General features: G+C 37.0%; 1 protein-coding gene across 1 annotated transcript; it reads left to right on the top strand.

The window, feature by feature from the left end:
* The first annotated feature begins 8,286 nt into the window (after positions 1-8,286).
* LOC121337620 (prostatic acid phosphatase-like) lies at positions 8,287-27,174 on the top strand. The gene is made up of 11 exons (XM_041407826.1): positions 8,287-8,400; positions 14,467-14,562; positions 16,476-16,562; positions 17,461-17,613; positions 20,123-20,221; positions 21,009-21,113; positions 22,123-22,255; positions 23,627-23,709; positions 25,429-25,535; positions 26,095-26,264; positions 27,056-27,174. Exons 1-11 carry the CDS (start codon positions 8,287-8,289, stop codon positions 27,172-27,174), a joined length of 1,266 nt encoding a protein of 421 aa, XP_041263760.1.
* The last annotated feature ends 266 nt before the right edge of the window (positions 27,175-27,440 follow it).

Here is a 27,440-nt window from a genome sequence, read left to right on the forward strand (position 1 = left end):
CAAATATTGTACCCAACATTAAAAAATCCCATATGGCTTTCTGAATCACTGATCTCAAGAAGAATTTGAATCGTTGGAGATTATAAGAATGCAGACCCGGCAACTCATCTGGTTGGAAGTAATTTCCTGTTAAATATCTAGAATCCATTAATAGAGTGGAGAGTCTGGCCAGAAGAAAAATTAGCAAGTAATGATTCACTAAACAAATTTCTTCAATATTGCTCACAAATTCTCAGGAAATACTTCAGGAAATTACCACATTTAATTGCAAAAGGTAATTTGGCAGAGGAAGGGGCAGGTTGTTTCTGATGAAGTTTTTTCCATCTACACTACTAATACAGTCATGGAAGATAATGATAAATACTTCATGTTTATATTGTGGTGCTTAATAATCTAAGATTTGTGGAAATTAATCCCTCCTCCTTCACAAAGCAAAGTGAGTAACTGATCAGATAAATAAATGAAAAAAAATTAAATTTTACAATAATAAAGACACAAATATTTAGCCTTTAAGTTTAACACAAAGGCTGTACTTTGTTTCAATCCTCACATTTTTCTGAAGTAGAAGTTAGATGGTATTCAGGCATTTTACACCAAATTCAGCATCACTGCTTTCATTAGCAATCCTGAGTGCTGAAAACACATATAGACCACAAAAGAGGTTACAACCAAACCTGATACTCCAATAAAAAATGTTTTCCATATTGTCATATCAAAATTTGACACTTTCCACTATTTTATCCTAGTAGATAAAATATGGATAGTTCAGAATGGACCTGTTGGGGCCATATCCTAATTTTTTGGACTAATTTAGGAAACATTAATTTCATTTTTCCTGCAGGCAGTTTTAAACACTCTGCTGTGCATGAGTGGCACTTGGGAAAAAGCCAAGGCACACTGATCCACAGGCTGTACAGAGCAGCACACTGACAGTCTGTGCTAAACCACTGTGCACTACCAATTCTCAAGGAATGCAGACAGCCTGGAACAGGTGACTTTTAACACCAGTGAGCTAAATTAAGGAGAAGAATGATGCACAGTTTACAGGTCACAATTACACTCGACACAGACAACAGCAAAATCCCTGATTTCAGCTGTTTCCAACTCTGTCAGAAACTCAACTATTTTTCTTTGCTAATACATATGTTATTAATTTGATTATACATGCATGAGAGCATTTTATGAAGCCCATAAATGTGATTAAAAAAAAAAAAAAATCCAGGAGTGTGACTGAGCTCAAAAATGTAATTTATATAGACAACTATTCTACAGGGAGACTCCAGTTTGCAAACATACAGGTATTTCTATAAAAAGCTTAACTGAAGTTTTACAGAGAGGATTTACGTCCCCACTACAAGGAAATAAAGGGGCTAGGCAAGTATTGTTATTATAGGTCACACAATACAATAGCAGTATTTGAGGGTGGTTTAAATGAGCCTTAAGTTCCTCCACATCTCAATGACCATAGGGTGAAACACAGGAAATGAATAAAGCTCAGCATATTTGGGAAGGAGGTAAAACTGTGAGCCCTTCCTGTGCTCTTTTTGCTGCTCAGGAAGATTTCAGCATGGACTGACTCAACATTTTAACAGACTTTTCCTAGCCCCGTCAAAATGGAAGCAAATGTGTTAACTCCTCCCCACTTAGTCCAAACTGCTTACTTGCAGAGGTACTATTAACAGGCTTGCCATGTTTTTGGAGAATGCCATATGCTAAGAATGCATCTCTCTTTTTGTCTTACCTTTAGGTGTTCCCTCCACTATCTTCAGAGTGCTTCACTTTATGAAAGAACTCTTCCCACACTGTGATATGACTGTGGTCCAACATTTCTCTTTAAATTCCATCAGCATGAACGACTGAGTCTCCTGATCTCTACCAAAAGAAAACATTCCTTAATTCTACAAACAAAAATTATAGAAAGCAAGGACTTTTCTTCATGAATATTTGCTTTACTTTATCATCTGGTAAAACCCAAATGCATTATGAAACCAGAGGAATTTTTCAAGACCTATTTTTTCAAAAGGGTCTTTGTCAGAACTAATTCAACAATGCAGTTATAGCTAGAGTGTTTTCAAGGGCTATAGCCTTGATTTACAGCAAAATTGGAAAATACCTCTGAAGGAGTGTTGCCCTCTTTTGAAGAATGAGACAAGAACTTCCAGAATTGGTGACAGAAGCAATGCTTCAAATGGAGACCCTAAAAGGAAGAGCCATTCCACTCTCCTTAGACTTTATTTTACTTAAGAAGCAATGAATCATTTTACACACAGATCTCAGAAGCCACAAGAATTAGGATAATGCCTTTTTACTTACCTAAGAGATTTCTTTCCTCTTTTCTCTGCCTTTTACATGCACAAATATCCCATCTCTACGTAGAAGGAAGATGACACTTACGGAAAACTTGGACTGTGAATCTAGAACTAAAAGGGGCCTAGAAACAGCCAGGCTAGCTACTATGAAGACTTAGCAACAACTGATAGACCCAATAAGGCTTTCAGTTATTCTTTCCAAAAAGACAGCAAAGCCAAGTGCTAATTCTGGAAGAAAAAGAATTTTTGGTTTCAAATAGCTTTTTTAACATCTTCCTTTTATTATGTTACTTTGATTGTATATTCTGATCTATCATATAAAGTCTGTTCTCCTGGGAAATTGTAAGTAGACACTGTTCTTGACATGAACAAAAAAAAAATGGCAATACAAAATAAAAAAAGTCAGAGCTGCATGCTCATTAAAATACGTAGAATATGTTGGGCAATCCTTCACTAGTTACGTTTTCTAATATTGCTATTGTAAAACCAGCTTGTGTTCTTACTACAAAAGCTGGATCAGAACAATCAGATGCAACTAATTTCTGAAAACAGTGGATTTGTCTTTGCTTGAAGAACTAGGATTTCTTTTTTTGTTTGTTTTCTCACAGTGGATAGGACCTTTTGTCAACAGTCTTATTGCCCACAGATCATTTCAAAGTGAACTGGAATAACAGCTGAGGTGCACACAATTTTGCTATTCTGGCTTCTTTTCCTCAGATCAGGCTTTTAAAATGGATGCTAAACCTGAAAAGTATATTTTATACAGCATAAGCAGATAACTGTCACTCTACAAAATAAAAATTAATCAAAATAAAAAAAAGATCCCTTTTCTGTCCAAAAATAATCTAAGTTTCAGAATTCTCACTGTAAATGCCCTATTCTCTTCTCAGTAATTCCCAATTTCTGTTCTACTTAAGCCACTGTAGGAAATATAGCTCACCAGGAAAGCTGTAGTTAGATTTGCAGCCAAAAAATGCAACCGCTTTTACCATAGCATCCAAACAATGGTAAAAATGTTTTCTGACAACATGAGACAACCAGTTCTACCTGCTTCTTAATGCAAAGAAGAGCAAGCTTGTTTATTCTGCATTACCTTAATGTCCTATAATGGACACTAGAAGAAAGTCTTCCCAGGTCTGGCAGCCCTCACAGGAAAGTTAGTGCCAGCTCTTTAAATTATTCATCTCAAAACCATGCTGATCATCACACCTCCCTTCCTTAGAAGTAATTAAAAAAAACCTGCTAGATGAAAGCAAACAGAAAGGAAAAGCCAAGGCTCCATCTTTATCAGTGTTAGACTTCTAACAGATTGTAGCCTTGGCTGTCAAAACCAAATTTCTAGGCACTTTCTCTTCTCAACCTGTTCCTGTTTCTTCTTTTTTTTTGAACTGGTGCCAAATTGTGGTGCTCGAGCTGCTTTTAACGTTTTGTTTGCCAGATGTTTAGAAGTGAAAGTTCAAGAGCTGTAAAGGGTAAGTTTCATGCTTCTCCCATCAAAGTTAAGGGTAACTTTTCTATTAGTTTCCTGAATAGGACAATGCTGACATAGAAAATGTGATAGAGACCTGAGACATTCTTCGTTATTCTTTTTAGTCTCCAGTTCCCAGCTCCTCTCACCTTCCTAACCCAAATCCATGTCACAAAAACTTTCAAAGCTTCATGAAGATCGTTTGTCCCAGAGATTTGTCTGGTTTGGGGGATCATGGACCTGGATAGATCCTGGCCTCAGCACTTCAGTTCAGTTATGGAAATGCATCCTATGTGAAGTCATTGCTTACTCTACAACAATGTAAGGTCTCCCTTTTCCATCACATGTTGAGACGATATCTTCTTCCATGCTACATGCCTCAGTGTACATATCTTGAATAACCTAATTTCTCTTGAGCAAAAATAAATTTGAAATTTAATTTACAAATTAAGACATTTCTAAATTATTCTATTCCCCCTATCCCTATTGAACAGAAATCCCATCACACACATTCTTTGTAATGGTTTTTGCTTTTAAGACTATCACTGCAGAAACACAGAAAGGAAGATTTCCTTTATACCTCACTAACTCAGAGGGAAAATAAGCATCAGTGTTTATAAAGGCTGGAACATAAAGCCCAGATCTATTGTAGGAATATAAATTGGACTGTCAGTGAATGAATAATAAACTGCTCTAAATTATGTGTTCCTACAACTTCACCAGCTGACTTAATTTGAAAAATCTGTCTTACAGTCTTTTGCAGGCATGAAGTCACAAACAGGTTCATTTCAGTTCCTCATAAAGAAGAAGTGAGTCAAAATTAGTAAAAACAGTTTGATTTTGGAATTATTTAGATTACCTATTTTTTAAATATGTTGCAAAACCAGTATCACCTGGATATGAAACTCCCTCTCTTCTTTTACAAGCAATGCCTAGACAGTCATATTTTAAATAAAACTTGCTTCAATAACCTGAATAGATGCTGTAATATAGCTGGATATAACTTGTGATCACTATTTTTCCTTTCATATGCTGAAGCAGTGTCAGCAAAAAAACAGAAAAGCAACAGTAATTTTGTGCTGCCTGGAAAAGGTGGCGCTGGACAGCCTAAATCATCATTTTCATTAATTTCATCACCTGTTTCTCTTTGGGTTATTTACTGACCTGACTGACTATCAAAAATGAATGAAAGAAGAAAAACCCAAAACAACCCATACTCTGATCAAATTAATCAACTAATTAGATTTGTTTTATAGTAGTACTAGAAGTATGTTTTTGTTTTTATTTAATGTTCATAGTACTTACCCAAGATGTGGCAGACACAAGTTCAAATCCCTCCTTTAGCAAAAAGATTTGTCTCCACTGCTTCTGGAAAATAAAATCACCACCAAACTGCAGCATTTCAAAGGGGAAGATAAGAGGAATAGTGCTTTCTGTCTCTTAGTTATTTGTTCACTTTGAAAAACCTGCAAATTAGGTTTCCCTTGTCTCAGGCAAACACCTTAATCTTATAAGATCAAGAAGAAATTCTCTGACTGCCCTGTAACCAGGTGCACATTACAAACTTGGGACGACCAAGAAACTATTCGAAGACAGTAAATAGTGAGTAGACATTTTCTTCCCCCCACCTGCCTTAGATTAGTAACTTTGTGCTTAGGAAATTTTTCTCTGTAGTCTAAGATACAGGTTCATGTTCTGTCAGCAGTAGAAGTAAGTGATTTCTTTCCATGTCACAAATTAACTTCCTGGTCCCTTCCCACTCCCCACAATTGGGTGAAAACACCCCACCCACAGGACTGTGAGACAGTCTTGTTTTCCTCATGTTTCAGAATGGTGCTTGGAAAATGTGTCACTTTGTTTACTGAAACCAAATCTTTTATTTTCCCTTTTTCAGCCCAAAAACAAAAACAGCTTGGAAAAAAAGGATTGGAGATAAATCCAAAGCATGCTAAGCGCTGATCTGCACATGCAGTCAGTAGCAGGACCTGAGCTGTTTCCCTGCGTGAGCAGCCTGGTTGATGAGTGCTGGCAGCAGTTTCATACCTGGTGCTTTGACTGCAGCGACTTCCACCCTTTCAGGGTGTAGGTTGTGCTCCACCAGCAGTGGTTACCTCAAGTAACCCTTGTGTACAATAAAGCACAGCCACTTCAAAGCAAATCAAGGCTTCAGCAAGCCTTTAAGATAGGTACGTGCACTTAAAGTTTATAATTGTGTTAATTCTACTTAATGCCATAATATCCTATTAGAACTTATGACAATAATTCAAATTAACATAAGCATGATTTAAATTGTTTAGGTTCACTTGCGCTATAATGCTTCAACAACCGTAAATAGATTAAGAAGGACCTTTTTAATTATTATTTTTATTTTGAAGCAATTTTTCCTGAAAAGTGCCAGGATTTAGTTACTGCAGAATATGCTGAATTTATACCTGCCAAATGGCCAGCAGAAATGGAGATAATTCCAGAAACTCAAGGAAATTTTCAAATTGAATACATCCTACCAACATACTTACAGATTGTATACAGGATTCCTACATTACTCTATCTTAACCAATATGGGGAATTTTTTTTCCATTTTGGAATGTGCAAGCATTTACTTAAGTTGTTGTGGTACCTATTATTTTGAGCACAAAATACTCTCCCTAACACAGCATACATGCCAAGGAAAGAGTGAAACCACAGAAATCACTACTACTTAACCATAGGTTTGGTCTTGTGTCAAAGTATCATTTTTAAGAGACATTAGCAAAGATTTTCTATAAAATGTCATTGCCATATATTTTTTAACATTCTTGAATTATGCCATCCAGAATCCTCCTCCCTGCCCCAATAAAATTGAGTCCAGGTCCTCAAGTGAAGTCATTAGAATTGTTCTATAATAGTGAGACTACAGTGGTCATAGACACTCATCAATGAAAACAATAAATCAGCAAATCTTACAAAAATGAATCAATTATGAATTTCGTAAGAAGGTCATAAGAAGGATAAGAAAAGATTCCAAGAGCCAACAGTGATCCTTGATCAAATAGCTTAGGAACCACCCATTACATAGATTAAAAAGGTAGGACATCTATTCTTGAGTTTTGAGACATATTAAAGTATTCTGACAGTATGTCTTATGACCTACACTCTCAAATAATGGAGGAAGATGATCAGCTTATGTTTGTTTTCAGAAAGACAACATATTATATATTTATGAAGTATAGATAACTCTCATGCAGCTTTTGCATAGGCAAAAATCACACCAGGAGAGATCAAAAAGGAGGGTGGGGACATAACAGTGGAGGAAGAAAGAAGTCCAGCTGTTGAAAACTGGGAATGGACTGAGAAGACAGACAGGAAAGTTTGGGACCTGTATACTCCTCCCATCCAGTCCCATCCATCAGACAATGTGGATACATAAAGGCAACATTCACACAACTCAGAGAGGACACCTGAGGCTTAGTGGGCTTTAGGGCCTTAAAGACGGAATTTCTGGTAAATGGTGAAGCACCTGTTGTAGAAAATGCTTCTGCTGCAGAGAGCTCAGCAGAAGACCCTGAGACAGGTTTGGGCATGACAGGAATGGAATAACAATACACAAAAGACCTAAAGTTTTAGCATTTAAAGAACTCTACTTAAAGATCTCTGCAAACTAATTTATTACTCAAAAAGTGCTTATGAAATCATGTCTACAGGTATCATTCTTATTTTGTAGAGAGGAAGTCAGCAGAGGCAAACTGAGCAATCTCCTCAAAGCCACCGAACTACTGTCAGAAAGAGTGCTTTTAATCAGTAATAATAAAAAATGTGAGATCCAGGACTCGTTCACAAGAAATTTCTTAAAGATTTGAGGCCAAAAAAGATCTTGACATAAGCAGTTCCAAAGAGCAAGTCTAGGAATACTCCAAGGGAAAAGAAAAATAACACACACAAATTGAAGGGCAAATAACTGTCCAGCAAGGATCTTAAAGAAGATACTTGTCGCGAAATTTTTTTGAGTATTTTATGTGAGGGACTGGCAATTTTAACCTACATGAAATTTTGTTTTAAACAATTATTCTGATTTTACAATGATAATGTGGAAGGGGGGATAAAAAGGGAGGGGAAGAAAGCTGAAAAGTGGGCTAACTGAGCAGCAAAGAGAAACTATTGCCTGGTTCGTGGTTCATTCTTGTAGCTGTAGTTTGGAAAAATTCCAGGCACAGAAAAGTCAAAACAGAACAAGTAGGTTGAAATATTAGCAATGCTTAGCAATTCCTTTGTATTTTGACTTTAGCCTCACACTCCAAAAGAGAAAAATATTACAGGAAAAAAGGAACTGAATTATGATTTGATTAAAAGAATGTAAACAGTAATTTGAAAACAAAGGGCGATGCAATTTGTTGCGTAGTCACACAACATTCCTCTTGGATTTGAAATGCACCAGCGGCAGTTCCACCCCTTCTGAAGGTACAGCCTGACATTTCACAGTTGAGCCTGAGCAGCTGCTGGAGCTACGAAGCCTTTCTTTCCTCTTCTGTCAGAATGGGTGTGATACGGCTTCCCAGCTTGTCTAGGATCCTGTGTTTTTCTTTTTACATTATTCTCATTCTGCTTCAACAGACTACTGCAGCGCGAGAACTGAAGTTTGTGGTTGTAGTAAGTAGATACGTTCTCTGTTTTGTTGTGGGGAATACAGGGACAGAATTACATGTCTATTGAATCAGACAAGGTGTACAGTCTCTTTGCTTGTCTTCAAACTTAGAAATAAGTACTGCTGTCCTTTTGCTTACTGAGTTTAAAGACCTCACCTAAAGAAAGATAAAAATGTTTCTAGTTCTTAGAATTTTCATCTCCTAATCTCCTAATTAATTAATCTCCTACTTTCATCTTCAAATTTTCCTCTCCTAATCTCCTAATTATTATTTCAAGATAACTGACTTTGTGGTAGATGCATAGTGCAGCGCAATTAAAAGATGCAAAGTCCACATTTACCTATTCTTCCTTAGTTTAGCTGACACTCCAATGCATAGTGTGAGAGCTGGTGATTATGGACCTACCTCTTCTATGCTTGCAAGCTGAAGCTTATCATGTTACAGAAGTTACCACACATAAACACACAAAATAAATACTTTCCATTTCACAATAACGGAATTGACACAGCAGTACACTGAGAAACGAAACAGACAGGCATTTTTAAGTGGAGATTTAAGAGACATGTTGTATTGACTTCAGTTAGGCTGAAAACAGACTCTAATAATTCTTTTGCTGGGCCATTTCTTATCTCAAAGTAGCTAAACACTACTTCAATGTCACTTTCCCAAATACCTCTAGAAAAGGAGACATTAATTCAATGTAGTACTTTGGATTATAAAGCTTGAACCATGGTCCTTTTCATTCTTTTTATAAATAGAAGGCATAATGATAAAGAATTAGTCCAAAGGAATGTTTTCTGTACAAAGTTGAGGGGATTGGAATGAACTTTTATAAATAGGTAATTGAAGATCTTCTCCTTCAGCCTTTTCCTATTTGAGACATTATGTGTGCAGAAGTACTGTGTCCAAAACATCTCTTCTGACTCTAGATAGAGCACTTCATGTATAGCCACATTGGGTGTATTGTGCATGCACAGCTTGGAGCAAGGCCAGAGTACACAGGAAAAACCAGTTCCTACTCCTGCTGAGACACCACACATAGCAGGGACCTGACGCTAACTGCAGTAACATTCTGCACAGAGAAATAAACTTACATGTTTTTTCACTGGTAACAGGGAGAACTGGACACACAGATGAAAACAGGTAGACAGCAAGCCTTGGAGCATTAACTGCTTGAAAGGAACGAGATTTTAATTGAATTGTAGCTGTTATTGTGTTTTGAAAAGCAATGGTTTTGCAGAATGGTTTTGGAATAGTTACCACTATGGAGATAGAGACTTCTTATCCAAAAATCATCTGCTTACCATAACCTAACAAAAAAACCAACCAAACAAAAAAAACCAAAAACCAATTTCTAGGGTAGTTTGTCACAATAAACATTAAAGAGTAGGTGAATTTCATTTAGACTGTCTTCCTTTTAATCCTGTTACTTTTGCTTAGGCTGACCAATCACATAAAATGTTACAATAGGTTTAATCTTAACACAATATACATCTTTTTTCTCAAGGCATGGTTTATATATGGTCTATTGAATTTTGCCTTCTGAAATCACTGAATTTTCATAGAAACAGGATTGCTAGTATAAATATACAGCATAGGAATTGACCCCGTCAGTGAATATATCACTCATATAATGGGATATAATGAGGGTATTGCTACAGTCAAGGTAAATCTGAAAGGCATCTTTCTGACATACTTCAATAGCCATTGTCCAGCTGTCCTGTAAGTTACTATGTTTTCACCTGGGAGTATTACTGCAGTGTGAAAATTGTCACAATGACTTTTTAAAACTTTCTTAGCAGAATTGCACAATATAAAATACATCTGCAGGGGTGAAGAAACACAGGTAAATGTTCACTTCTTCTCACTTCTAGAATTGTGCTGTGCCTGGGAACGTGAATCACTCTCTCCTCACAACTTCCAACTTTGTGCTGATTCTGTGTGTTTTGATTATTGGCCACAAGCCCAGTTCTCTGAAAGGCTCTAATTCAAGCCAATTTGTCAAAATGCTTTTTCAATTTCTTTGCTTACATGTAAACATTATTTTTTACCATAACTCTTGTGCAATGAATTTAAGATTAAAGGCAGAATTTAAATTTGAAACCACAAACTTTAAAGAAAGAAGAAAATAGGAAATATGTAGGACAATCAGGCACCCAAGTGGAAACGAAGTACTGATTTATTGCCTCTGTTTACAGAAGTTCTGACCTGGACCTTCTGCCTCTACACACACACACATTTCACCTGTCATATATACAAAGAGGTGTGGTTTCTGAGGCATTGTGGTTTCATCATGTTTTTCTTCTTGTAAATCAGGATAGGAAGCGCTGACCGAACATGTTATCTCTGAGCGTGATTTCTTTAATCAAGCCAAGCCATCTGAAACCTTGACTAGACATGCTCAGTATTTCTACATCTGATTTCCCTGAACTGGCAGCACGATGATTACACTTCACTTTTGTTTCTTCCTTCCTACTGCTGGCTTCAAAGTAAGAGATCTTTTTGTCTAAATTTAAGCCTGTCAATGAAAGTGTCTGCAAGGGGCTCACTATTATTCAGAGACACATACTTCACTGTAATTCATGGCGTTTCTAAATGAAGATGTTATATATATTGTGTGTACGTTACACATGCTATATTCTCAGGGCACCCCCGCCCCTGCACCAGTTTGTCTCCAATATGATTTTTCACCTGACAACAATGGAAGCAAATGCTGGCCAAAGTCTGAGTCATGTGACCATTTTCATATGAAGTGATCATGCTCACAAAGTTACCAAGAGTGAATGGATGAACCCAGACACCAAATCAGATTCAAGTTGTATCAGAGTGGAAGGAGAGGGTAATGAATTTGGTAATTATTCATCTACTCCTTTAGAGAACTGAAGCACTTCAAAAGGAGTGCCAAAATTAATATACCAAACAGATCTGCTTTGCTCTTCTTGTGTACTTTCCCCTTACCATCCCCTCCTTGATTTCTGGTGCCTTTTCAAGTTTTATGATGCTTCCTTGCTCCTCTTCTCTCATTCTGCCATGTTCTGTGTCTCCTGAAAGGTCAGGAAGGCAATCTGTAGGCCAGGAGTAATAAATGCTGCAGCACACATTTTTTTAAAATTAATTTGAAGAATCCACACATTTTTAACAAAGTAGAAATTATACTCGTGAGAAACATATACTGATGAGTAAGATCTGCAGTGATACGGTTTCTTTTCCTATCAGGTGTTCTAACGAAAAACACAGTTTCAAATTTTAGAAAAAGTCCCCTAAGATGTAGCTGTGAGTGAATGAATTGATCTTTCAGGTTAAGTGGTTGTACATGTGATCATTTCAGCCTAAGCAAAGTCACTTTCAGAAGTAGCAAGGAGGCTTGTGCACATACAAAAACCAGTTGGCTAAGAAGCTTTGTCCTTCAATTCCTAAAAATGGGGTTCTGCTTTTTTAAGTGTTTGTTCCCTTCTTGCTGCTTCCAGCTTAGTGTTCACCTCATATTTATACGACACTGTGCAATGAAGGTGCAAAATATGAACAAGGAGCGTAATTATTATTTCCTATTTTGTGTGGACTTAAGAGCACACCTCCACTCCTTTAATTGCTTAAGGATACAAAAAAATAAAATCTTTTTCTTTATGTCTCCTGCTCACATATTCAATATCTCTTTTGATCTTGATCTTTTTGCACACTAATCTCTATTCAGATAAAATGCTATTCTGGCTTACCGAAAGCTGTTAGGGGTTGACTGTTGTGACACACTCAGGTTCATGCTGTACATTGAACACAAAACATCACAAACCAGCATTTAAAATCTAACATGTTGCCAGTAATTTTTCACTAATAAAAAGGGTATATTTATTCTTTTCACTAACAAAAAGGCCAAGTGTTGATCTATTCTTAGGTATTGCCTAAAATATACATAAAAAATAGTCATTTAAACATATCAGTCAGTTTGAACAATTGTCAATTATCCATAAAAATGCTTTTGTGTGGAGATGGATAATTTAACAAGAGAGGATGCAGCTATACTGTAATTGGGAATTTAACCTTCATTCTTGACACAGGTACCAGCTTGTCCAGAAAAACTAATGAATCCTACCTGACACCTATATACATCAAAATAAGGAAATGAGCAGTAGTACAAAAGTCCTTCTCACTCATTTTTCTTGCACACAGCTGAATCAGCCACCAGACAACACAATTCTTCATTTATTCTTCTCTTCACTACAGGTGCACTGAGAAATTGTTATAAAGAACCAACTGAGATTCAAAATTATAAGAAATGAGATTTAAAGAGGATTAAAAATTGCAAGGATAAGGAAAAAAAACAAACCCAAAAAGCAAACTTGATTATGAGGGTGAAAACCCTCCTTGATTCACTGCAACATATTCATTTCAGGTTGGCCACATAGTGAAATTAAACTGTCAAAACAAAAAACATACATGTTCTAATGGTAACTTATACTCTAGCAAACTTTGTTGTCTATTGTAGAAAATGAAAAGAGGGAGAAATCCAATCATATTTGCCTTTACTGGACAGTATTTTCCATCTCTGAAGTACCCGCTCTAGCACAGGTTCCTGTGCATTAGGCTGATGGAAAGGGTGTGTGTTGCAATTAAAACATTAAGTCACACCGCTGGTGTTTACTTTGAAAAATATAAATGTGAAACACCTCCCAGTGGGAGTGGCAAACTAACTAGTGTGAACAACCCTCTCTGCTGTCTGGGCAAGAATGATGTGGCTTAATGAGGCAATGGAGAGTATTAATTATAAGCAAGTTTTGTACCACTGAGGTATTAAGGCATAAATGTCATTTTATTAACAAATATACCACGCTGCTACATTGTCATTTTATTGTGCTAAGTCAGGAACAAAGTTGGCGATGGGAACATTGATAAGCAAAGGTAATTTTTCCAACAGTTTGGGTCAGCATTTTGTTTCATGAGAAACTTCTGTGGATTTAATTTTTCTAAGCTTATGCAGCATATGCTTAGGGGGAATAATTCAGTCTTTCAGAACCATTTAATCCAGGGCTGTAATTTCTTTTGTGTCGCTATAGGACACAAGACAACACAACGCAGACACACTGCTGCTCTCAGGCCAGGAAGAGAGAGATTTATTTTCTGACTCTTACATTTATAGATTTCCAAACGTGACATAGGATTGGAGGGTGAAAGTGCCACCTCTCCACGGACACTGGACAAGCCCACAGTCCATCAAGTTTCTTCTCCTCCATAAAGGAATGCAAAACAATAAGTTGTTTACAGAAAGTGTGTGAGAAAGTTTGATAAAAGAATGCAAACATCAGAAGGCTTAGAAAATCTTAAGAAATGAGGGCGACACTTTTGTATGCTGGAATCAAAACACAACAATACTCATTTAATTTTTCTGATTAAAAATCATATGATTGAATGCATCACACTAATACTCACCATGCTGGAGTGTCCAGAATAGTAAAGCAACCAAGCTCTTTGCTCTCTCCAAATTTGATAAAAATAAAATCCTAAAGACATGTAACAGTACTAATAAAGTATTTAATGTAAATGTTTATACTCTTTTATCTTTATATTTTAGGATGATTGAGAAACTGAGCATAAGATCCATATGTACATAGAATTACTTTTAAAGATACTGCTATGAAGGAAAGGTTACCAAAAATTTTCAAGTGTCTATGATAAAGTAATTAAATACTAATCTAAGCACATCAATAACTGGCTTAATATTCAGAGGCACTCAGCCTCCAAAATTCAGTCATATTTCCTGTCCAGATGCCTAGCTGGACACAATCCCAACGTTGTGTGAACACAATCCCAACGTAAACATCGTGGGTGATCAATTTAATGTTCTAGGAGGAAGAATCATCAGGCTTATGCCCACTTAATTCTAATATAATTATACATAATCTTGATTTTAAAGAATGTATTCACATCTTACTTGACCAGGTTTCACCAGGTTTCCGCAGACTCTCCAACATTTTCATTTGAAAAATGACACTGGAAATATAATATATGCTTCACTACTAGTTAGATAAGAGTGTTAACAGTAATGAACTCAAGGGGTTTTTATTGCTTACGTTGTCAGCTTTTCCGACACGGTGACCGAACACCAATTGTGAACTTTCCAACTGATCTACACAAAGAAAGTGAGTGGCCCCAGGGATTTGGACAGCTCACCAAGGTATGTTGACTTTTCTAAGAACTTCAAAATGCCACTAAAAGAGGAAGTGGGAAGATTTTTTTTTGTGTGCGTCTCAAAAGCATTAGCAAATCCCAGGTTCTGATAGTTGACATTAGCAAATACCAATACCAGTAATTCATAAACATTTTTGCCATATTTTTCATTCAGCTATTTTTAAATTGAAATCTTGTTCATCATAGGTTTATAATTACCTTCCCAAAAGCAACAACTTCTTGATAGTGTATCTGCTTTCAAACAAATGGCAAGTTTCAACACTGTACTGTTAACATTGATGAAGTTCTAATGACCATTAAGTACTGAGCCCTGTAACAGGGCAAAGACATGACACCTGCCCACCAAGTCAAGTGAGACGAGTCCACCTCTCCTCACTGGACTGACAACCGCCAATTCACAAAACAAGAGGAGACTTGCAGGAGAAGGTTGCTTCTGGGGACAATGCGTCTTCTAAGAAGGCCACTTTCAGTCCAGAGCTTCACTAGGATGCACTGAACCTACTTTGTATCTGACATGTGACACTCTGGAGCAAAAGGAAGCCAATACATTTCGTAGTAACATTTTGTCACCGTGCAGAAGTATGAAATGGAGACAGTTCAGTGTTTCATGTTTGAAAGGGGCTTGAAAGGTCTGTGAAATTCACACACTAATACGTTACTGTCTTATTTCTAGCTTATGTACTAAGATGTCCCTGCTTTGGCATTGGCTTTTTTGAGAGCTTTTTGCTATTTTTCTATCTTTTTAAAAACAGTAGTAGGAATGTACTTCTCTGACAGGTAGAAGTTAAAAAGTTCAGCTCAGGCTTTAGAAATAAATAACAGAAAAGACAGTCTGCAACCTAAGACAACTGCAGACACACCAAGGCAAAGACAGAAGAATGCTACTTAAGGCATGAAATATAAGCCACAAATGTATAAGGCTGGACAAATAACAGGGCAATGACAATGATAAATACTAGGCTGCCAATCATCCTCTCTCAGTTGTCACTAAGTGACATACATTGTAAAGGACAATGTTGATCGATGTCTACCAACAGTTCTGTGGAAATAGTATTTGTATGGAATCAGGGGCATTGCCTTTCTTTAGCAGATGCTGCAATCTTAGCACTTCAGAAGATACAATTTCTTCATAGATATAAGTGACCATTTCTAGTAAAAATTCTAGATCACCTGCAACATACACAGTTGTTCTGTTTTTGGCTGAGAAAGAGCTGGTATGGGGCTCTGTTTTGGAATTGTGCTGAAAACAGTGCTGGTAACACAGGGATGTTTTTGTTACTGCTGAGCAGGGCTTACAGATTCAAGGGCTTTTCTGCATCTTGTACCACTCTCAGTTTGTCTGGGGGTGCACAAGGAGTAGGGAGGGAACACAGTTGGGACAGCAGATCTCCACTGACCAAAGAGATACACTGCACCACATGATGCCATGCTCAGCATATAAAGCTGGATGGAGAAAGAAGAAGGGGCAGACATTCAGCTTGATGTCATTTGTTTTCCCAAGTAACTGGGATGGGACCTGCTTTCCTGGAGGCTTAACACCTTCCTGTCCATGGGAAGCGGTGAATAAATCCATTGTTCTGCTTTGCTGGCATGTGTGGCTTTTGCTTTTCTTATCAAACTGTCTTCAACCCCTGGAGTTTTGCCACTTTTACTCTTCTGATCCTACCCCCCAATTTCACCAGGGGGGAGTGAGAGAGCAGTTGTATGGTGTTCAGTTGCCAGCTAGGGTTAAACCACAATAACAGTATGTTATACAACATACTGTTGATCAGTTAATGATCACTTAAAAGCTGATTGCTGAAGAAAAAAAAAAAAAAGAAAAAAGAAAAAAATGACAATTTTACACTAGAAGTCTCTAGTAACCTTAATCTAGTAGTCATTCATATGCTTGCCTTACAGACTGGAATGCAGCAGCTATTTGAACTTGGGCAGTACATGAGGAAACGATATTCCAGCTTCTTGAACAGCACGTACAACCGGCAAGAGGTATAGAGCAGAACTGTCTGCAGCATGTTTCTCTGGCATAGCAGAGAAAATATGGATTTATAAAAGCACATTATTACGCTCATTTCATTAATGAAGAAATTAGGGTAATAGAAAAACATTTTTGAAAGTCAGACTTAGGTCAAGGTAAAAACGGAATAACATCTATTTTTCAGGACTTACATTCTGTTTGGGTCTTTCACAACCTAATTTTCCCAAACTGAACAGCTCCACGATGAATAAGTTGGGAATTTTTCAACAGACTAAGATAATAATGGTCACTGTACAGATAAATACTTCTCCAGTCATGTGATGGGCCATGCTTACACACCTCCTCCTGTAACAGAGAGGTCTAATAGCTCTTTGGATGTGCTTATCACACAGTACAGATCTATTGTGGAGAAGACACCTCTAACATTTTGGTCTGTTTAGGAGGCATGCATTATGGGAAAGTATGAAAGACCTTTGCTGTGCTTCCAAGAAAAGTTTATATCTTTGAGTGCTTTAACATTCCTGATCACTGATAGACCATAGAAACATTTAGGGGGGAAAAGACCTTTATGAATTTCAAGTCCAATTGTTAACCTGTCCACCACTAAATCATATGTATCAATGTTAAGATTGAGAAAAATAAGATAGAGACCATCCTTCTTTGAAATCATATTTTCATATTCCTTCAGTTCACTCTGAAGGTTAGATTCCAAATTAAAAGATGCCTTAGAAATTCCATTTGTGAAACTGAGGTAGCGATCTGGAAAGCTGAGTTACGGTTTCACTGTTTTGACTTTATGCAAAAATATAACACTAAAAACAAGAAGTCAGTATTGACAAGTTGAATAAAATTTCCCTAAAATTTTATCCTTTCCATTTTATCTTTAATTCTTTGCCATTCTATTTTCAGTTTTACATCCAAAGTACAGATTATGATCGCACCATTATGAGTGCCCAGTCATATCTTTCTGGCCTCTTTCCACCAACCAGCAGCCAAATTTGGAACCCTGACCTTCTCTGGCAACCCATTCCAGTCCACATTTTTCAAAAAACAGCAGAGCAGGTGAGTACTGGCTAGAAGCATTCTATAAGGTCCTAAACTTTCACAGAAGCAAAAGAACAGAAAAAAGGAAAATAGTTAAAAAGCATTTTTTAAAGCTTTTTAGTTCAATATAATAGAAAATATCAAATGGAGCTACTGGCTGACAAGTGTGCCATAGGTCAACTGGAACAGCTACATGAAAATCCTCCTTCCATAGTTGCAGAATACCCAAATTATCACACACACCACCATTTTCTCTGAGGTTATTTCTTCTGACCAGAAGACTTCTGGGCAGTATTCTAGGAAAGTTGTCCTAAATCTTTACAGGAAACAAGTGCTTTTCTAAACAGCATTCAACTAGGCATATCTTGTCTCTTTGGCAAGTTTTTTCCATAGTTTATTCAAGGAATTGAATTTCCACCAGCCACAATAATGACCTCAAAATTATTACCTTCCCATTCTGGTAGCACTTAGGCATTCTAATTACACACAAGGGCTCTTTTATGCTCAGTGCTATGGAAACATTTAATGAAACCCTAGCACTTCTCTTGCAGATCAAGAGTAGACATACCTGAATAATAGGTCCTGTAGAAGTCTTACTTCATATAGCTCACTCTGGCTGATTCAGGTTTAGATTTTAATTTCACTTGCTCTTGTGACAAGGACTGTGTAAGGAACAGTGTGGCCAACAAGGATAAAAAGCTTGTGAGTGTAATAACAGAAAGCCTCATTTACTTCTGGCTTTGAGGACAGAAGCTGACTTTAAGAAAATTTGTACAAACCCTCTGTTACATAACTACCCATCACCAACATTAGACAATGGACTCACTCATTAGGGGGCTGCCACACCTCTCTCCCTTTGATGTTGCTCCATTCTTAGAGACCATGTTTGAAAACAGGTACAGAGAGAAAGGGTTCCCACAAACTGGATTAGACAAGTGTGATTCAGCCACAAACTTAACCCTGTTCCTAAACAGAAAAGAACACTGTCATTGTTATTTAAATACAGGACACCAGAGGAAGCCCTTTCACCAGAAGACAAGAAAACATCAAAGTGGTTAGAGTTTTGGCCATATATACACACATATAATCACAGTGCAATGAAATAACCTGTTTGAGGAAGGCAAGCTCATTTGTAGGAGTCTCTAGTGCCTCATCACTTCTGTGGCTGCTTCAGGAGTGAGTATTGATGCTTCTCTCAAACACACCTCTGCAGCAACACAAAATGCCTTTTATCATGCAAACCACCTGGAAAAAAAACACTGTTCCCTTGTTAAACCAAGCAGATGTTTGAAGTTATCTTCAAGCCCCAAGAAACACAAAGAGAGAAACTGAAGCCAGGTACAGTCCTGTATAAAAACCATAACCACAGTTCATTTTTAAGCCACTGACATCAATCAAGACTTGACAGGCAACAGTACTGAGTACTGCTTAATGAAGCCAAAGGGAGTGGCTTGATTAACAACACCTAGAGAGGGATAATTAAGACATACAGCAAGAGAAACATTTGTTATTATGTAATTAAACAACATTCCCCAGTTTCATATTGCAACTTTGAGCTTTCATCCTTCAGTGTGCCACTGTTACAGAAAAAATGGACCATTGGAAATCTATCCAAATGAAAGCGGGCTAAGGTCTGTTGGTGGCTGCTGCCAATGTCCCACTGGAAACATGCTGGAAGTGCAGTCTGTAAATGTTACAGGATAATACTAGTGCTGGGTCAAAAATGCTATAGTGATGTGGCATCAACTGCTAAACCAGCACAAGCTTGTTTTCTTCACTGTGGCTTTTCACTGACATTTTATGGTGTATCAGGAATTATTTGTCTTTGTGCAATTGATATAAAACATATTTGCCAGAGCTCAGGGTTTGAAGGATGCATGTATTTACATGTTGTTCAGGTCAAATATGTACTATCATGTGACCTCATAAAGCACACACTTGGAGTAATTAAAAGTGAACCATTTCCCTAAAGAATAACAGAGACCTTAGGCCCATAGCTTTTTGATACTTCAGAACAATTCATCACTCTTGTTTCAATTTCTATTAAGTAGTACTTAAAATGCTTACCATAATCCACTGGTTACCTCCAAAGAGATGAAACCTGGATTTATAGATGGAGAAGCAATTCAGGTTCCAGTACCAGCTGGAGTTAAGTTAAGTTACATCTGGGGAAATACAGAAAATGAGAGGGACGTTGTAGCTTTTAAAAATTTCTGATCATGGACCCTGACCCATTTCTCAAAGCAATCCCTTAACAGATATGCGTAATTTCTTTTTACCAAAATCAGTTAAATTGAGTGAAATCAAGCTATCACAGAAACAAGTAGCCATTGAAAAGTCAAGATACCACAGTCTATCACTTATGTTAACTGAATTCATGATTAAGGTACCCAAACAATTATTGAGTAGGTCTAGCACAACCATAAATCTGTTTAAAAAATATTACACCATTAATCTCAGCAACAAAAAAAACAGAGGGGTGTTGATAATTTTAGAACTATTCTAAGTTTTCCTTTTCATGTTTCAGAGGCTGAACTTTCCTCTGCCCAACTGTCCCCGTTTTGATGAACTTCAGCAAGAAACACAAACATCAAAAGAATTTCAAAGTAGAATACAACCATACAAGGTAAGAGAAAAAAAACCCAAAGAAACAAAAATCCAAACAAACACAAGATGTGAGAAAAAGGAAGGTAACTAAGTTGCAGAAGTTAAGGAATTTAAGGAATTACATTTTTTCTCCTTTTGTTAAAATACAAAAATTAAGTGAAAAAAAATTAAACCCCTGTTTATGTTATGTTATCATTGGATCAGAGATGACACAGAGTCAAATCAGAAAGTAAAGCAGCAAAATAGCTTAAACCACTTCTTTTATACTGGTCCAATACAGGTGGACCTGATTGGTCATTTAATCAATACATTTCACATGACTGGCTAATTAACAAGACACCCATTTGCAAACAACCTTATGGGCAAAACAGCTTATTACAAAACACCAGGTGCAGATTGTTTAGAATTCTTTCTCTCCAGCTCCCTAAAGTTTCCCAGACTGATTCATAGGAAAGCTTATCTAGCTTTCTCTCTCTGATCAGACTATTACATCCAAAAGGTTAGATACTAGAGAAAGGTTCTTCACCCAGAGGGTGGTCAGGCATTGAACAGGCTCCCCAGGGAAGTGGTCACAGCACCAGCCTGACAGAGTTCAAGAAGATCTCAGGCACATGGAACAATTCTTAGGAATGTCATGTGCAGGGCCAGGAGTTGCACGCAATGATCCTTACAGGTCCTTTCAAACTCAGCTTAGTCTTTAATTCTGTGAAAATTCTGTGAAAATGGTGGGTGTTAGTGAATCTATCTGCATGTATGTTCCATGTGTATTGAGCATTTGTACTACACTCTTCACTTTTTCCCCACAGGATTTTTTACAAACAATGGCAGTCAACACAGGGCTTGAACTAAACCACCTTAAAATACTGGACAATTTCCAGCTCTGGAATACATATGATACTCTACATTGTGAGGTAAAAATAAATCACTAGATGCCGGGGAGGACTATAACTCCAGCTTTGTGTTTCAATTAAACCATGGCAATGTGTTTTCACTGGAATGAGTTGTATTGTCTCCTACTTTTTTTTTTCTTTTTTTTTCTTTTTTTTTTTTTTATTATTTGAATCTAAGTTACATTTTAGTGCTTTGATAAAAAATAACAGAAAAATATGGTCTACAGCTTGGGAGATTGTCATTTCCATTTCATGTTTGAGAAACTGTTACCATTCCCATTATTTCCTTTTCCCCCTTCTCAATATGCTGCTATAGAATTATTCAGCATGATGGCTATAATAGATTTGTGATTTTTAACAGAGAAATGAAATTATTAGCTTTAAACTATTAACTGGTAAACATCAGAATACTTAAGATTTTGAACATGACAGATCATGAAAGGTCTATCCGTTAAAAATTTTTGAGACAGTGATTGCTATCAGTTAAAAAACTGACCCCAAATATGGGATAATTCCATTTGGCCCCAGTCACTACTGGCAGTGCATGAAGGATTTTGAACATATCCTCTACAAACTGAGGTAATTAAACATGATAAGACGCCGTCACTTTTATATGACTGGGGTGTGACACTTGTCTCTAGCTGCCCAGTGATAGAACTGGTATGTGGACAACTGTATGGAAGGCAGAGAAAATTTACATATTTATAACCTGAAGACCCAGAGAAAGGAAAAGAAGAAGACATATATCTGCAATATTTCCCACTAAAAACATGTATCTCTATAGCAAGAACACATTATACCTACAAAGAATCTCCTTCATTCAGGTGCTTCTGCTCTTCCCATTCACTCACTTCAGGCCAAGCCCCATTCCCACAAAATGTGTTTCAGGGCATACTCTGGAGTGAAACCATACCGTGCAGAGATTTCCAGCACAGCCTCAGAAAGTCTAAACTAAATAGTGTAAGGGTAGATGATAGGATGATGGAAACCAATGCATTATAAACATTGTTTTGTTTTCCTTTACCACTAGGGTATTCACAATTACACTCTCCCTGTATGGGCCACTGAAGATGTAATCAACAAGATGGAAAAACTGGCAGAATTGTCCTTACTGTCATTATTTGGGGTTTATAAAACAGAAGAGAAATCAAGACTACAAGGAGGTAAATAAAAAAAATGCACAGCTCTAAGAAAGGAAAATCCTGACACTTTACTAATGCAAAATCATCCAAACAAACTCTTGATTTGAAACTATGGACATTGGATGCCATATTAAGAATTCAAATATGTGCTGAACATTGGCACTTTCTTGGATAAAATACTGCAACAAGGTGTAAAAATTACTATCTTCAGGTTTTCCAGATTTTTTTAAGTGATTTGGACTTTTTAGAAATATTATAGAAAACAAAGGGAAACAAATCAGGCCCTCATGGTTGTGATCATTACTTATCTTATAGTAGGTTAGATTGTTTCTCCAGCATTTCTTCTAATTGTTTACTGTTGCTTTTTCCCTTTGATGTACTGGTTACACATTGTGTCAAAACACTGGCAACACATTTGTAGCTCTCTCAGTGATACAAAGCTGCTCCTAAACAATCTGATCAGAATAAAAACTGAGAGATTCCAGTTATGTCTATACTGCAAGAACTACAAGAACTGGGAACTACTGCTTAGCTCCAAAGTTGGGGTACATAGACTCTGCTGCACATTCTGACACTACTTCAGGACACATATTCCTGCTCATATGATCCCCAGGTGTCCATGAGCAGGAAATCCAAACAACTGAGTCTCAAGATTTGCAGGCTGGAACATTTGAGGCTAGGCTTTCTAATGCACCTACTGTGCAGATCTAGGTAAAGAATTATTAGCAGATCCATCACCTGGGCATTCACATCACTGGACTGAATATATAGTAATTACAGGCTCCAATCTGCAGTAAAGCCTATTAGCTGGCAGATGCCCATATCACACGGTCAACACTATTTGATGTTCACTGGCATACCAGTTACATCCTCTTTCCTTAGAATGATATAAACTGTGCTTCAGGGAATTTCTGCTGCCTTTACCCATTGGTTTTAGAACACTTTTGGGCTGGAGAAGAAGTACAAAAGAACTTTGGAAAAAGCAAAGAATGAATAATGTGCAACATGTTGGAAGTAAATAGTTAAAATATTTCTTAAGTATGTAGAGAGGAAGGGACCAGCACAGCTGTCATTATTCCAACACTACAAAAAAGCAAAAAAATAATGGAGAGATCCCAGCATAACAGAACTGGAAGTGTCATTATCACCAGTTCTCAGGATGGTTCTAAATGATTTCCTGTGAATCCTGCTTCTTCACTTGACCTGGATGATGAATCATATATTTCTCCTCTGTAATATCTTCTCTGTAGTCACAAAATTGTATTAAACTGAAAAATGAGTATGAGGCCTGAGTAATGTCTTATATTTGATACTCTAAATATTTTGTCTTTTTTGTTTCCATTCAAACATTACACCTTCATTTTCCACTCCCTTTTTTCCCATCTTTTTAAGGTGTTCTTGTGAATATTATTTTAAACAGTATTAAACAAGCTGCCAATTCTTCAAAACCAACAAAAATGGAGGTCTACTCTGCAGTGAGTATTTTCATCTTTCATAAATCTTGCTTTGATTTTATCAGTAAGTTAAATGAAAGAATAATAAACTACAGTTTAACTAAAGTGCTTTAAGTGTACTGATCGGTGTTTTAAGGTAAACACCAATCAGTACAAGAACATGGTATAGGTATGGATCTCACTTCAGTTTTAGTTAAACTATATTTGCCAAATAACACTGTATATTTTATCATTCATTATTCCTACAACCTAATGGTGCAGTTTCTGTTAGTTGCATCTTTCCTGAAGTGCTCCAAAGATACCGGCACATAGCAGAACTTCAGCTGTGTCTCCAAACCTCTCCCCTGTGGGTTCTTTTTCATTACTACTGCTATTATTTTATTTATTTTAGAGGGTGAAGAGGGGCACTTTCATCAGGCCAAGATCTGCTTAGCTCATTCATTATTCTGTCTCTAACAAGAGCCAAAGGCAGGGATGAATGTCAGAATAAAGCCAGCAGAGAGCAATAAAACCTTCCATCAATCTGTGTCTTAGGGACTTCCTGAGACAGAATTTGTCCCTGTGTTTAGTGTCTCTTGACAGACTGTCTTCCATCAACTAGCCTAATTACTTTATAAATTCATTTATACCTTTGGAATCTGCAACATCCTGTGAAATGACATTTGTGTTAAAGAAAAAAGTACACCTGTTTTTATTCATGTTTTCTCAGTCTCTAATGAATTTACTATTTTCTGTCACTCCTCTTCCATATTTCCTTTTCCAAGACCAAGTGCTACTGTATTTAATCTTTTCTCCTATAGAAACTACTTGATACCTCAAACCTTTTTCACTGTCCTTCCTACATGATTCTAGCACTACCATGTTCTTTTTGAAGAGGAAAGAGCAGTACATCCAGATTTTTCACTTCTGCTTTAATACCCTGAGTTCAAGTATAGTGTTATTTTGGAAACTGATCAGCCTATAAGATTCCAGAACCTGAATAATAATTAAACCATAACTGCTAGACTACAATATAAATAGGTCTAGAAGAGATATATATATATACCTAAAGATGCTTGCAAAATTTATGCTTGCAAAATTTATGCACCAAAGTGTTTGGACTTCCTGCCTTCAGCTCCTTTCCTATAATCCCTGCAAAAGCAGGGATAATGGGTAGATGAAGAAACTACGTGTGGGTGGGTAACGGATCCCATAAAAATAGAAGCCAAACTGAGATTTCGTTGTATGAGTCCAAACAGAAGGAACAATAGAAAAAAAAATCTGAAGTGGAAGAAAGGAGAATAGTCATTGCACGAAACTATTTGTTTGGTATACTATCTGAAAAAAAAACTACTTGTACCTTCACTTGAAATGCCTAGATTATTCTACTGTACACTGCCTTAATCTGACCTTGGAGCAAAAGACACTACCGAAGGAAGGAAAAGAGAAAATGGACTGAAAAACTAGATTTATTACTCAAACCACATCTTGCTTTCCCTCAGTATCTGTCTCCAAAATCTTGCCAGATGGTGTAAGACACATACTGCAGTAACTCTTTGGAAATGCCTCTTGCTGTCTGTAGTAATCAGTTAACACGTTTTTCCCAATGGTGAATATACTGAACATATTTTTATAGTCAAATTTACACAGGCTTTCTTTTACCTTGATTTCCACTCTCTCGCTACTCTTGTCTCATAACTCTGGATTAGTGCTAGTTGACTTAATTGACTGTAAAGGATGGATTTTTTTTTTCTTCAATAGCATGACACCACAGTTGGGGCCCTCCAGATTGCTCTCAATATTTTCAATGGAAAACTGCCACCATATGCTGCATGCCAGTTTTTTGAACTCTACCAAGACAGAAATGGGCAAGTATCTTCTTATTGATGCAAGAAAGAGTGTTTAGAATTTGCTACCGTCGTCCCCAAAACCATTTTTCTGCAAATATTGTGAGAAAATACAATTTTGATTTAAATAGATAATTTACTAACAGCCCATAGGCACAAAGTCATATTAATACTAGGGAAAATTACATTTTCTGGATGTGAATGTATGCTTTGAAAGACAGGAAAAAAGGTAAAACAAGCCTTATGAGAGGGAAAAAAAGGGTAAAATAAATTTAGCAAGATAGCAAAAACATTTCCAAGACATAACTCCCACGGTAAGCCAGTTAGCATAGAAGAGCCCAGTGCTGGTGCCATTCAAGGAGCCTGCAGAAGGACCTTTTCAGCTGACTGTTGATCTGTGCAGTTAAATTAACAGCTTTGGCAAAGTGGGCTTTGCAGATGTCTTTCACAAAGCGTCCACTCTTGGAGAACAGGTTCTAGAGTAGGATGTTAGAGGCTATTTCCAACATGCTGTCTCAAAGTAGGAAACCTTCTATTTAAGAACCTTTCTTAAAAAAAACTTTTCAATGTTGTTAACCAGGCAATATAGCATCGAAATGTATTATCGGAACAACACTTCAAAGGATCCTTATCTCCTCACATTGCCAGGGTGCACCTCTTCTTGTCCACTTGAGAAGTTTGCTGAACTAGTTTCTCCCGTGATTACAGAAAACTGGTCAAAAGAATGTGGGAAGAAAGATAAAATGAAAGGTAGTGTAACAGTTTTGTATTTTCCACATAAGACAGGGAGGTAGATATTTCATCAGTGGCTCTGAACTTTGTACCTTTCACACATTCAATAGATTTCCCTTTAAGTGGGGGCCAGATTTACTGTGAATGAGGATGTCAGTAGAAATTAAATTAGCATATTCACAAAATGAGCTGCTCACAAAATGAGCCTGTGGTCAAAACTAGATCTCCACTTGTTGAAAATGTCTAAGGGAAGTGTGGATGTCAGTGCTATAAGAGGGTCTTGTTCATGTTGGATACATCAGACCTTCTACAAATGCAAAGCAAAAATGGCTTGCAAATGCATGGTAATATTTGTGCACCTGTATTTCTGCAGTTGTACTGAGTGCAGCTGATCCATGATCTACTAACAGAACTGATAACCTCTTCCTGCCTGAATATTATTTCTGGGAGGAAGGAGAAGAGCAAGGCAATACATGTTACTTTTCAATAGTCCCATTATTTCCCCTGTCCTGCATATATTCACCATTTTACTGATCCCTGATGAAAGTATTTTTCTTTTTTCATTAACTACACATAGGCTCTCCTGCCCTATGGGAACATGGGAGTAAGATTCACCTATGCACAGGAAGCGATCTATAAATTTCTAGGATTTAAGTCTATGTTCTTATGTTGCATATGCCAGTAAATGTGATCTTGCCAGAAATATTTCCATTGTACATATATGTAACTAGACTGTTAGCTTTGCATATAAAATGGTATACATACATGTCTTTCATTAACTCCCTTTTAATTTACTTTTTTTTTCACAGATATTTTTATTGGATTTAATGTTGCTGTTGGCTTGTTGTCCATTTTTAACCTTGTACTGCTCTACCTCCTTTATCATTATGGACGCTGCAGGAGCAGAAACAACTACCAAGACATTTAAAGTGGAGGTAAAGAAGTGAAAGTGAGAGCAGCTAGACATCAAGGAATACTTGAAGTTGCTGATACCCATGACTTTGCTCTGGTCAAAATAATCTCCAAAGCATATCCAATAAACTTGAACAGCTGAGGTATCTGTGGCCTAGCTCCTAAAATTCTACACATTTTTAGTGAGAAATACTGTAGAAATCCGTTATTTTAGGAATTACTGGATGGATGGTGTTATTCCAATTAATATTTTAGTCCACTACTACTATTACTCAATTTTAC

This window comes from Onychostruthus taczanowskii, unplaced genomic scaffold (assembly GCF_017590055.1).
Source record: "Onychostruthus taczanowskii isolate IOZ18803 unplaced genomic scaffold, ASM1759005v1 scaffold28, whole genome shotgun sequence".
Lineage (NCBI taxonomy): Eukaryota > Metazoa > Chordata > Aves > Passeriformes > Passeridae > Onychostruthus > Onychostruthus taczanowskii.

What these genes read in the sequence shown, in the direction of transcription:
- LOC121337620 (XM_041407826.1), top strand. Translation starts at nt 8,287, where the DNA reads ATGGGTGTGATACGGCTTCCCAGCTTGTCTAGGATCCTGTGTTTTTCT. An exon ending in GATTTGGACAGCTCACCAAG is followed by an intron (nt 14,563 to 16,475) that starts GTATGTTGACTT and finishes CTTGCCTTACAG; the next exon opens with ACTGGAATGCAGCAGCTATT. An exon ending in AAATGGAGGTCTACTCTGCA is followed by an intron (nt 23,710 to 25,428) that starts GTGAGTATTTTC and finishes TTTCTTCAATAG; the next exon opens with CATGACACCACAGTTGGGGC.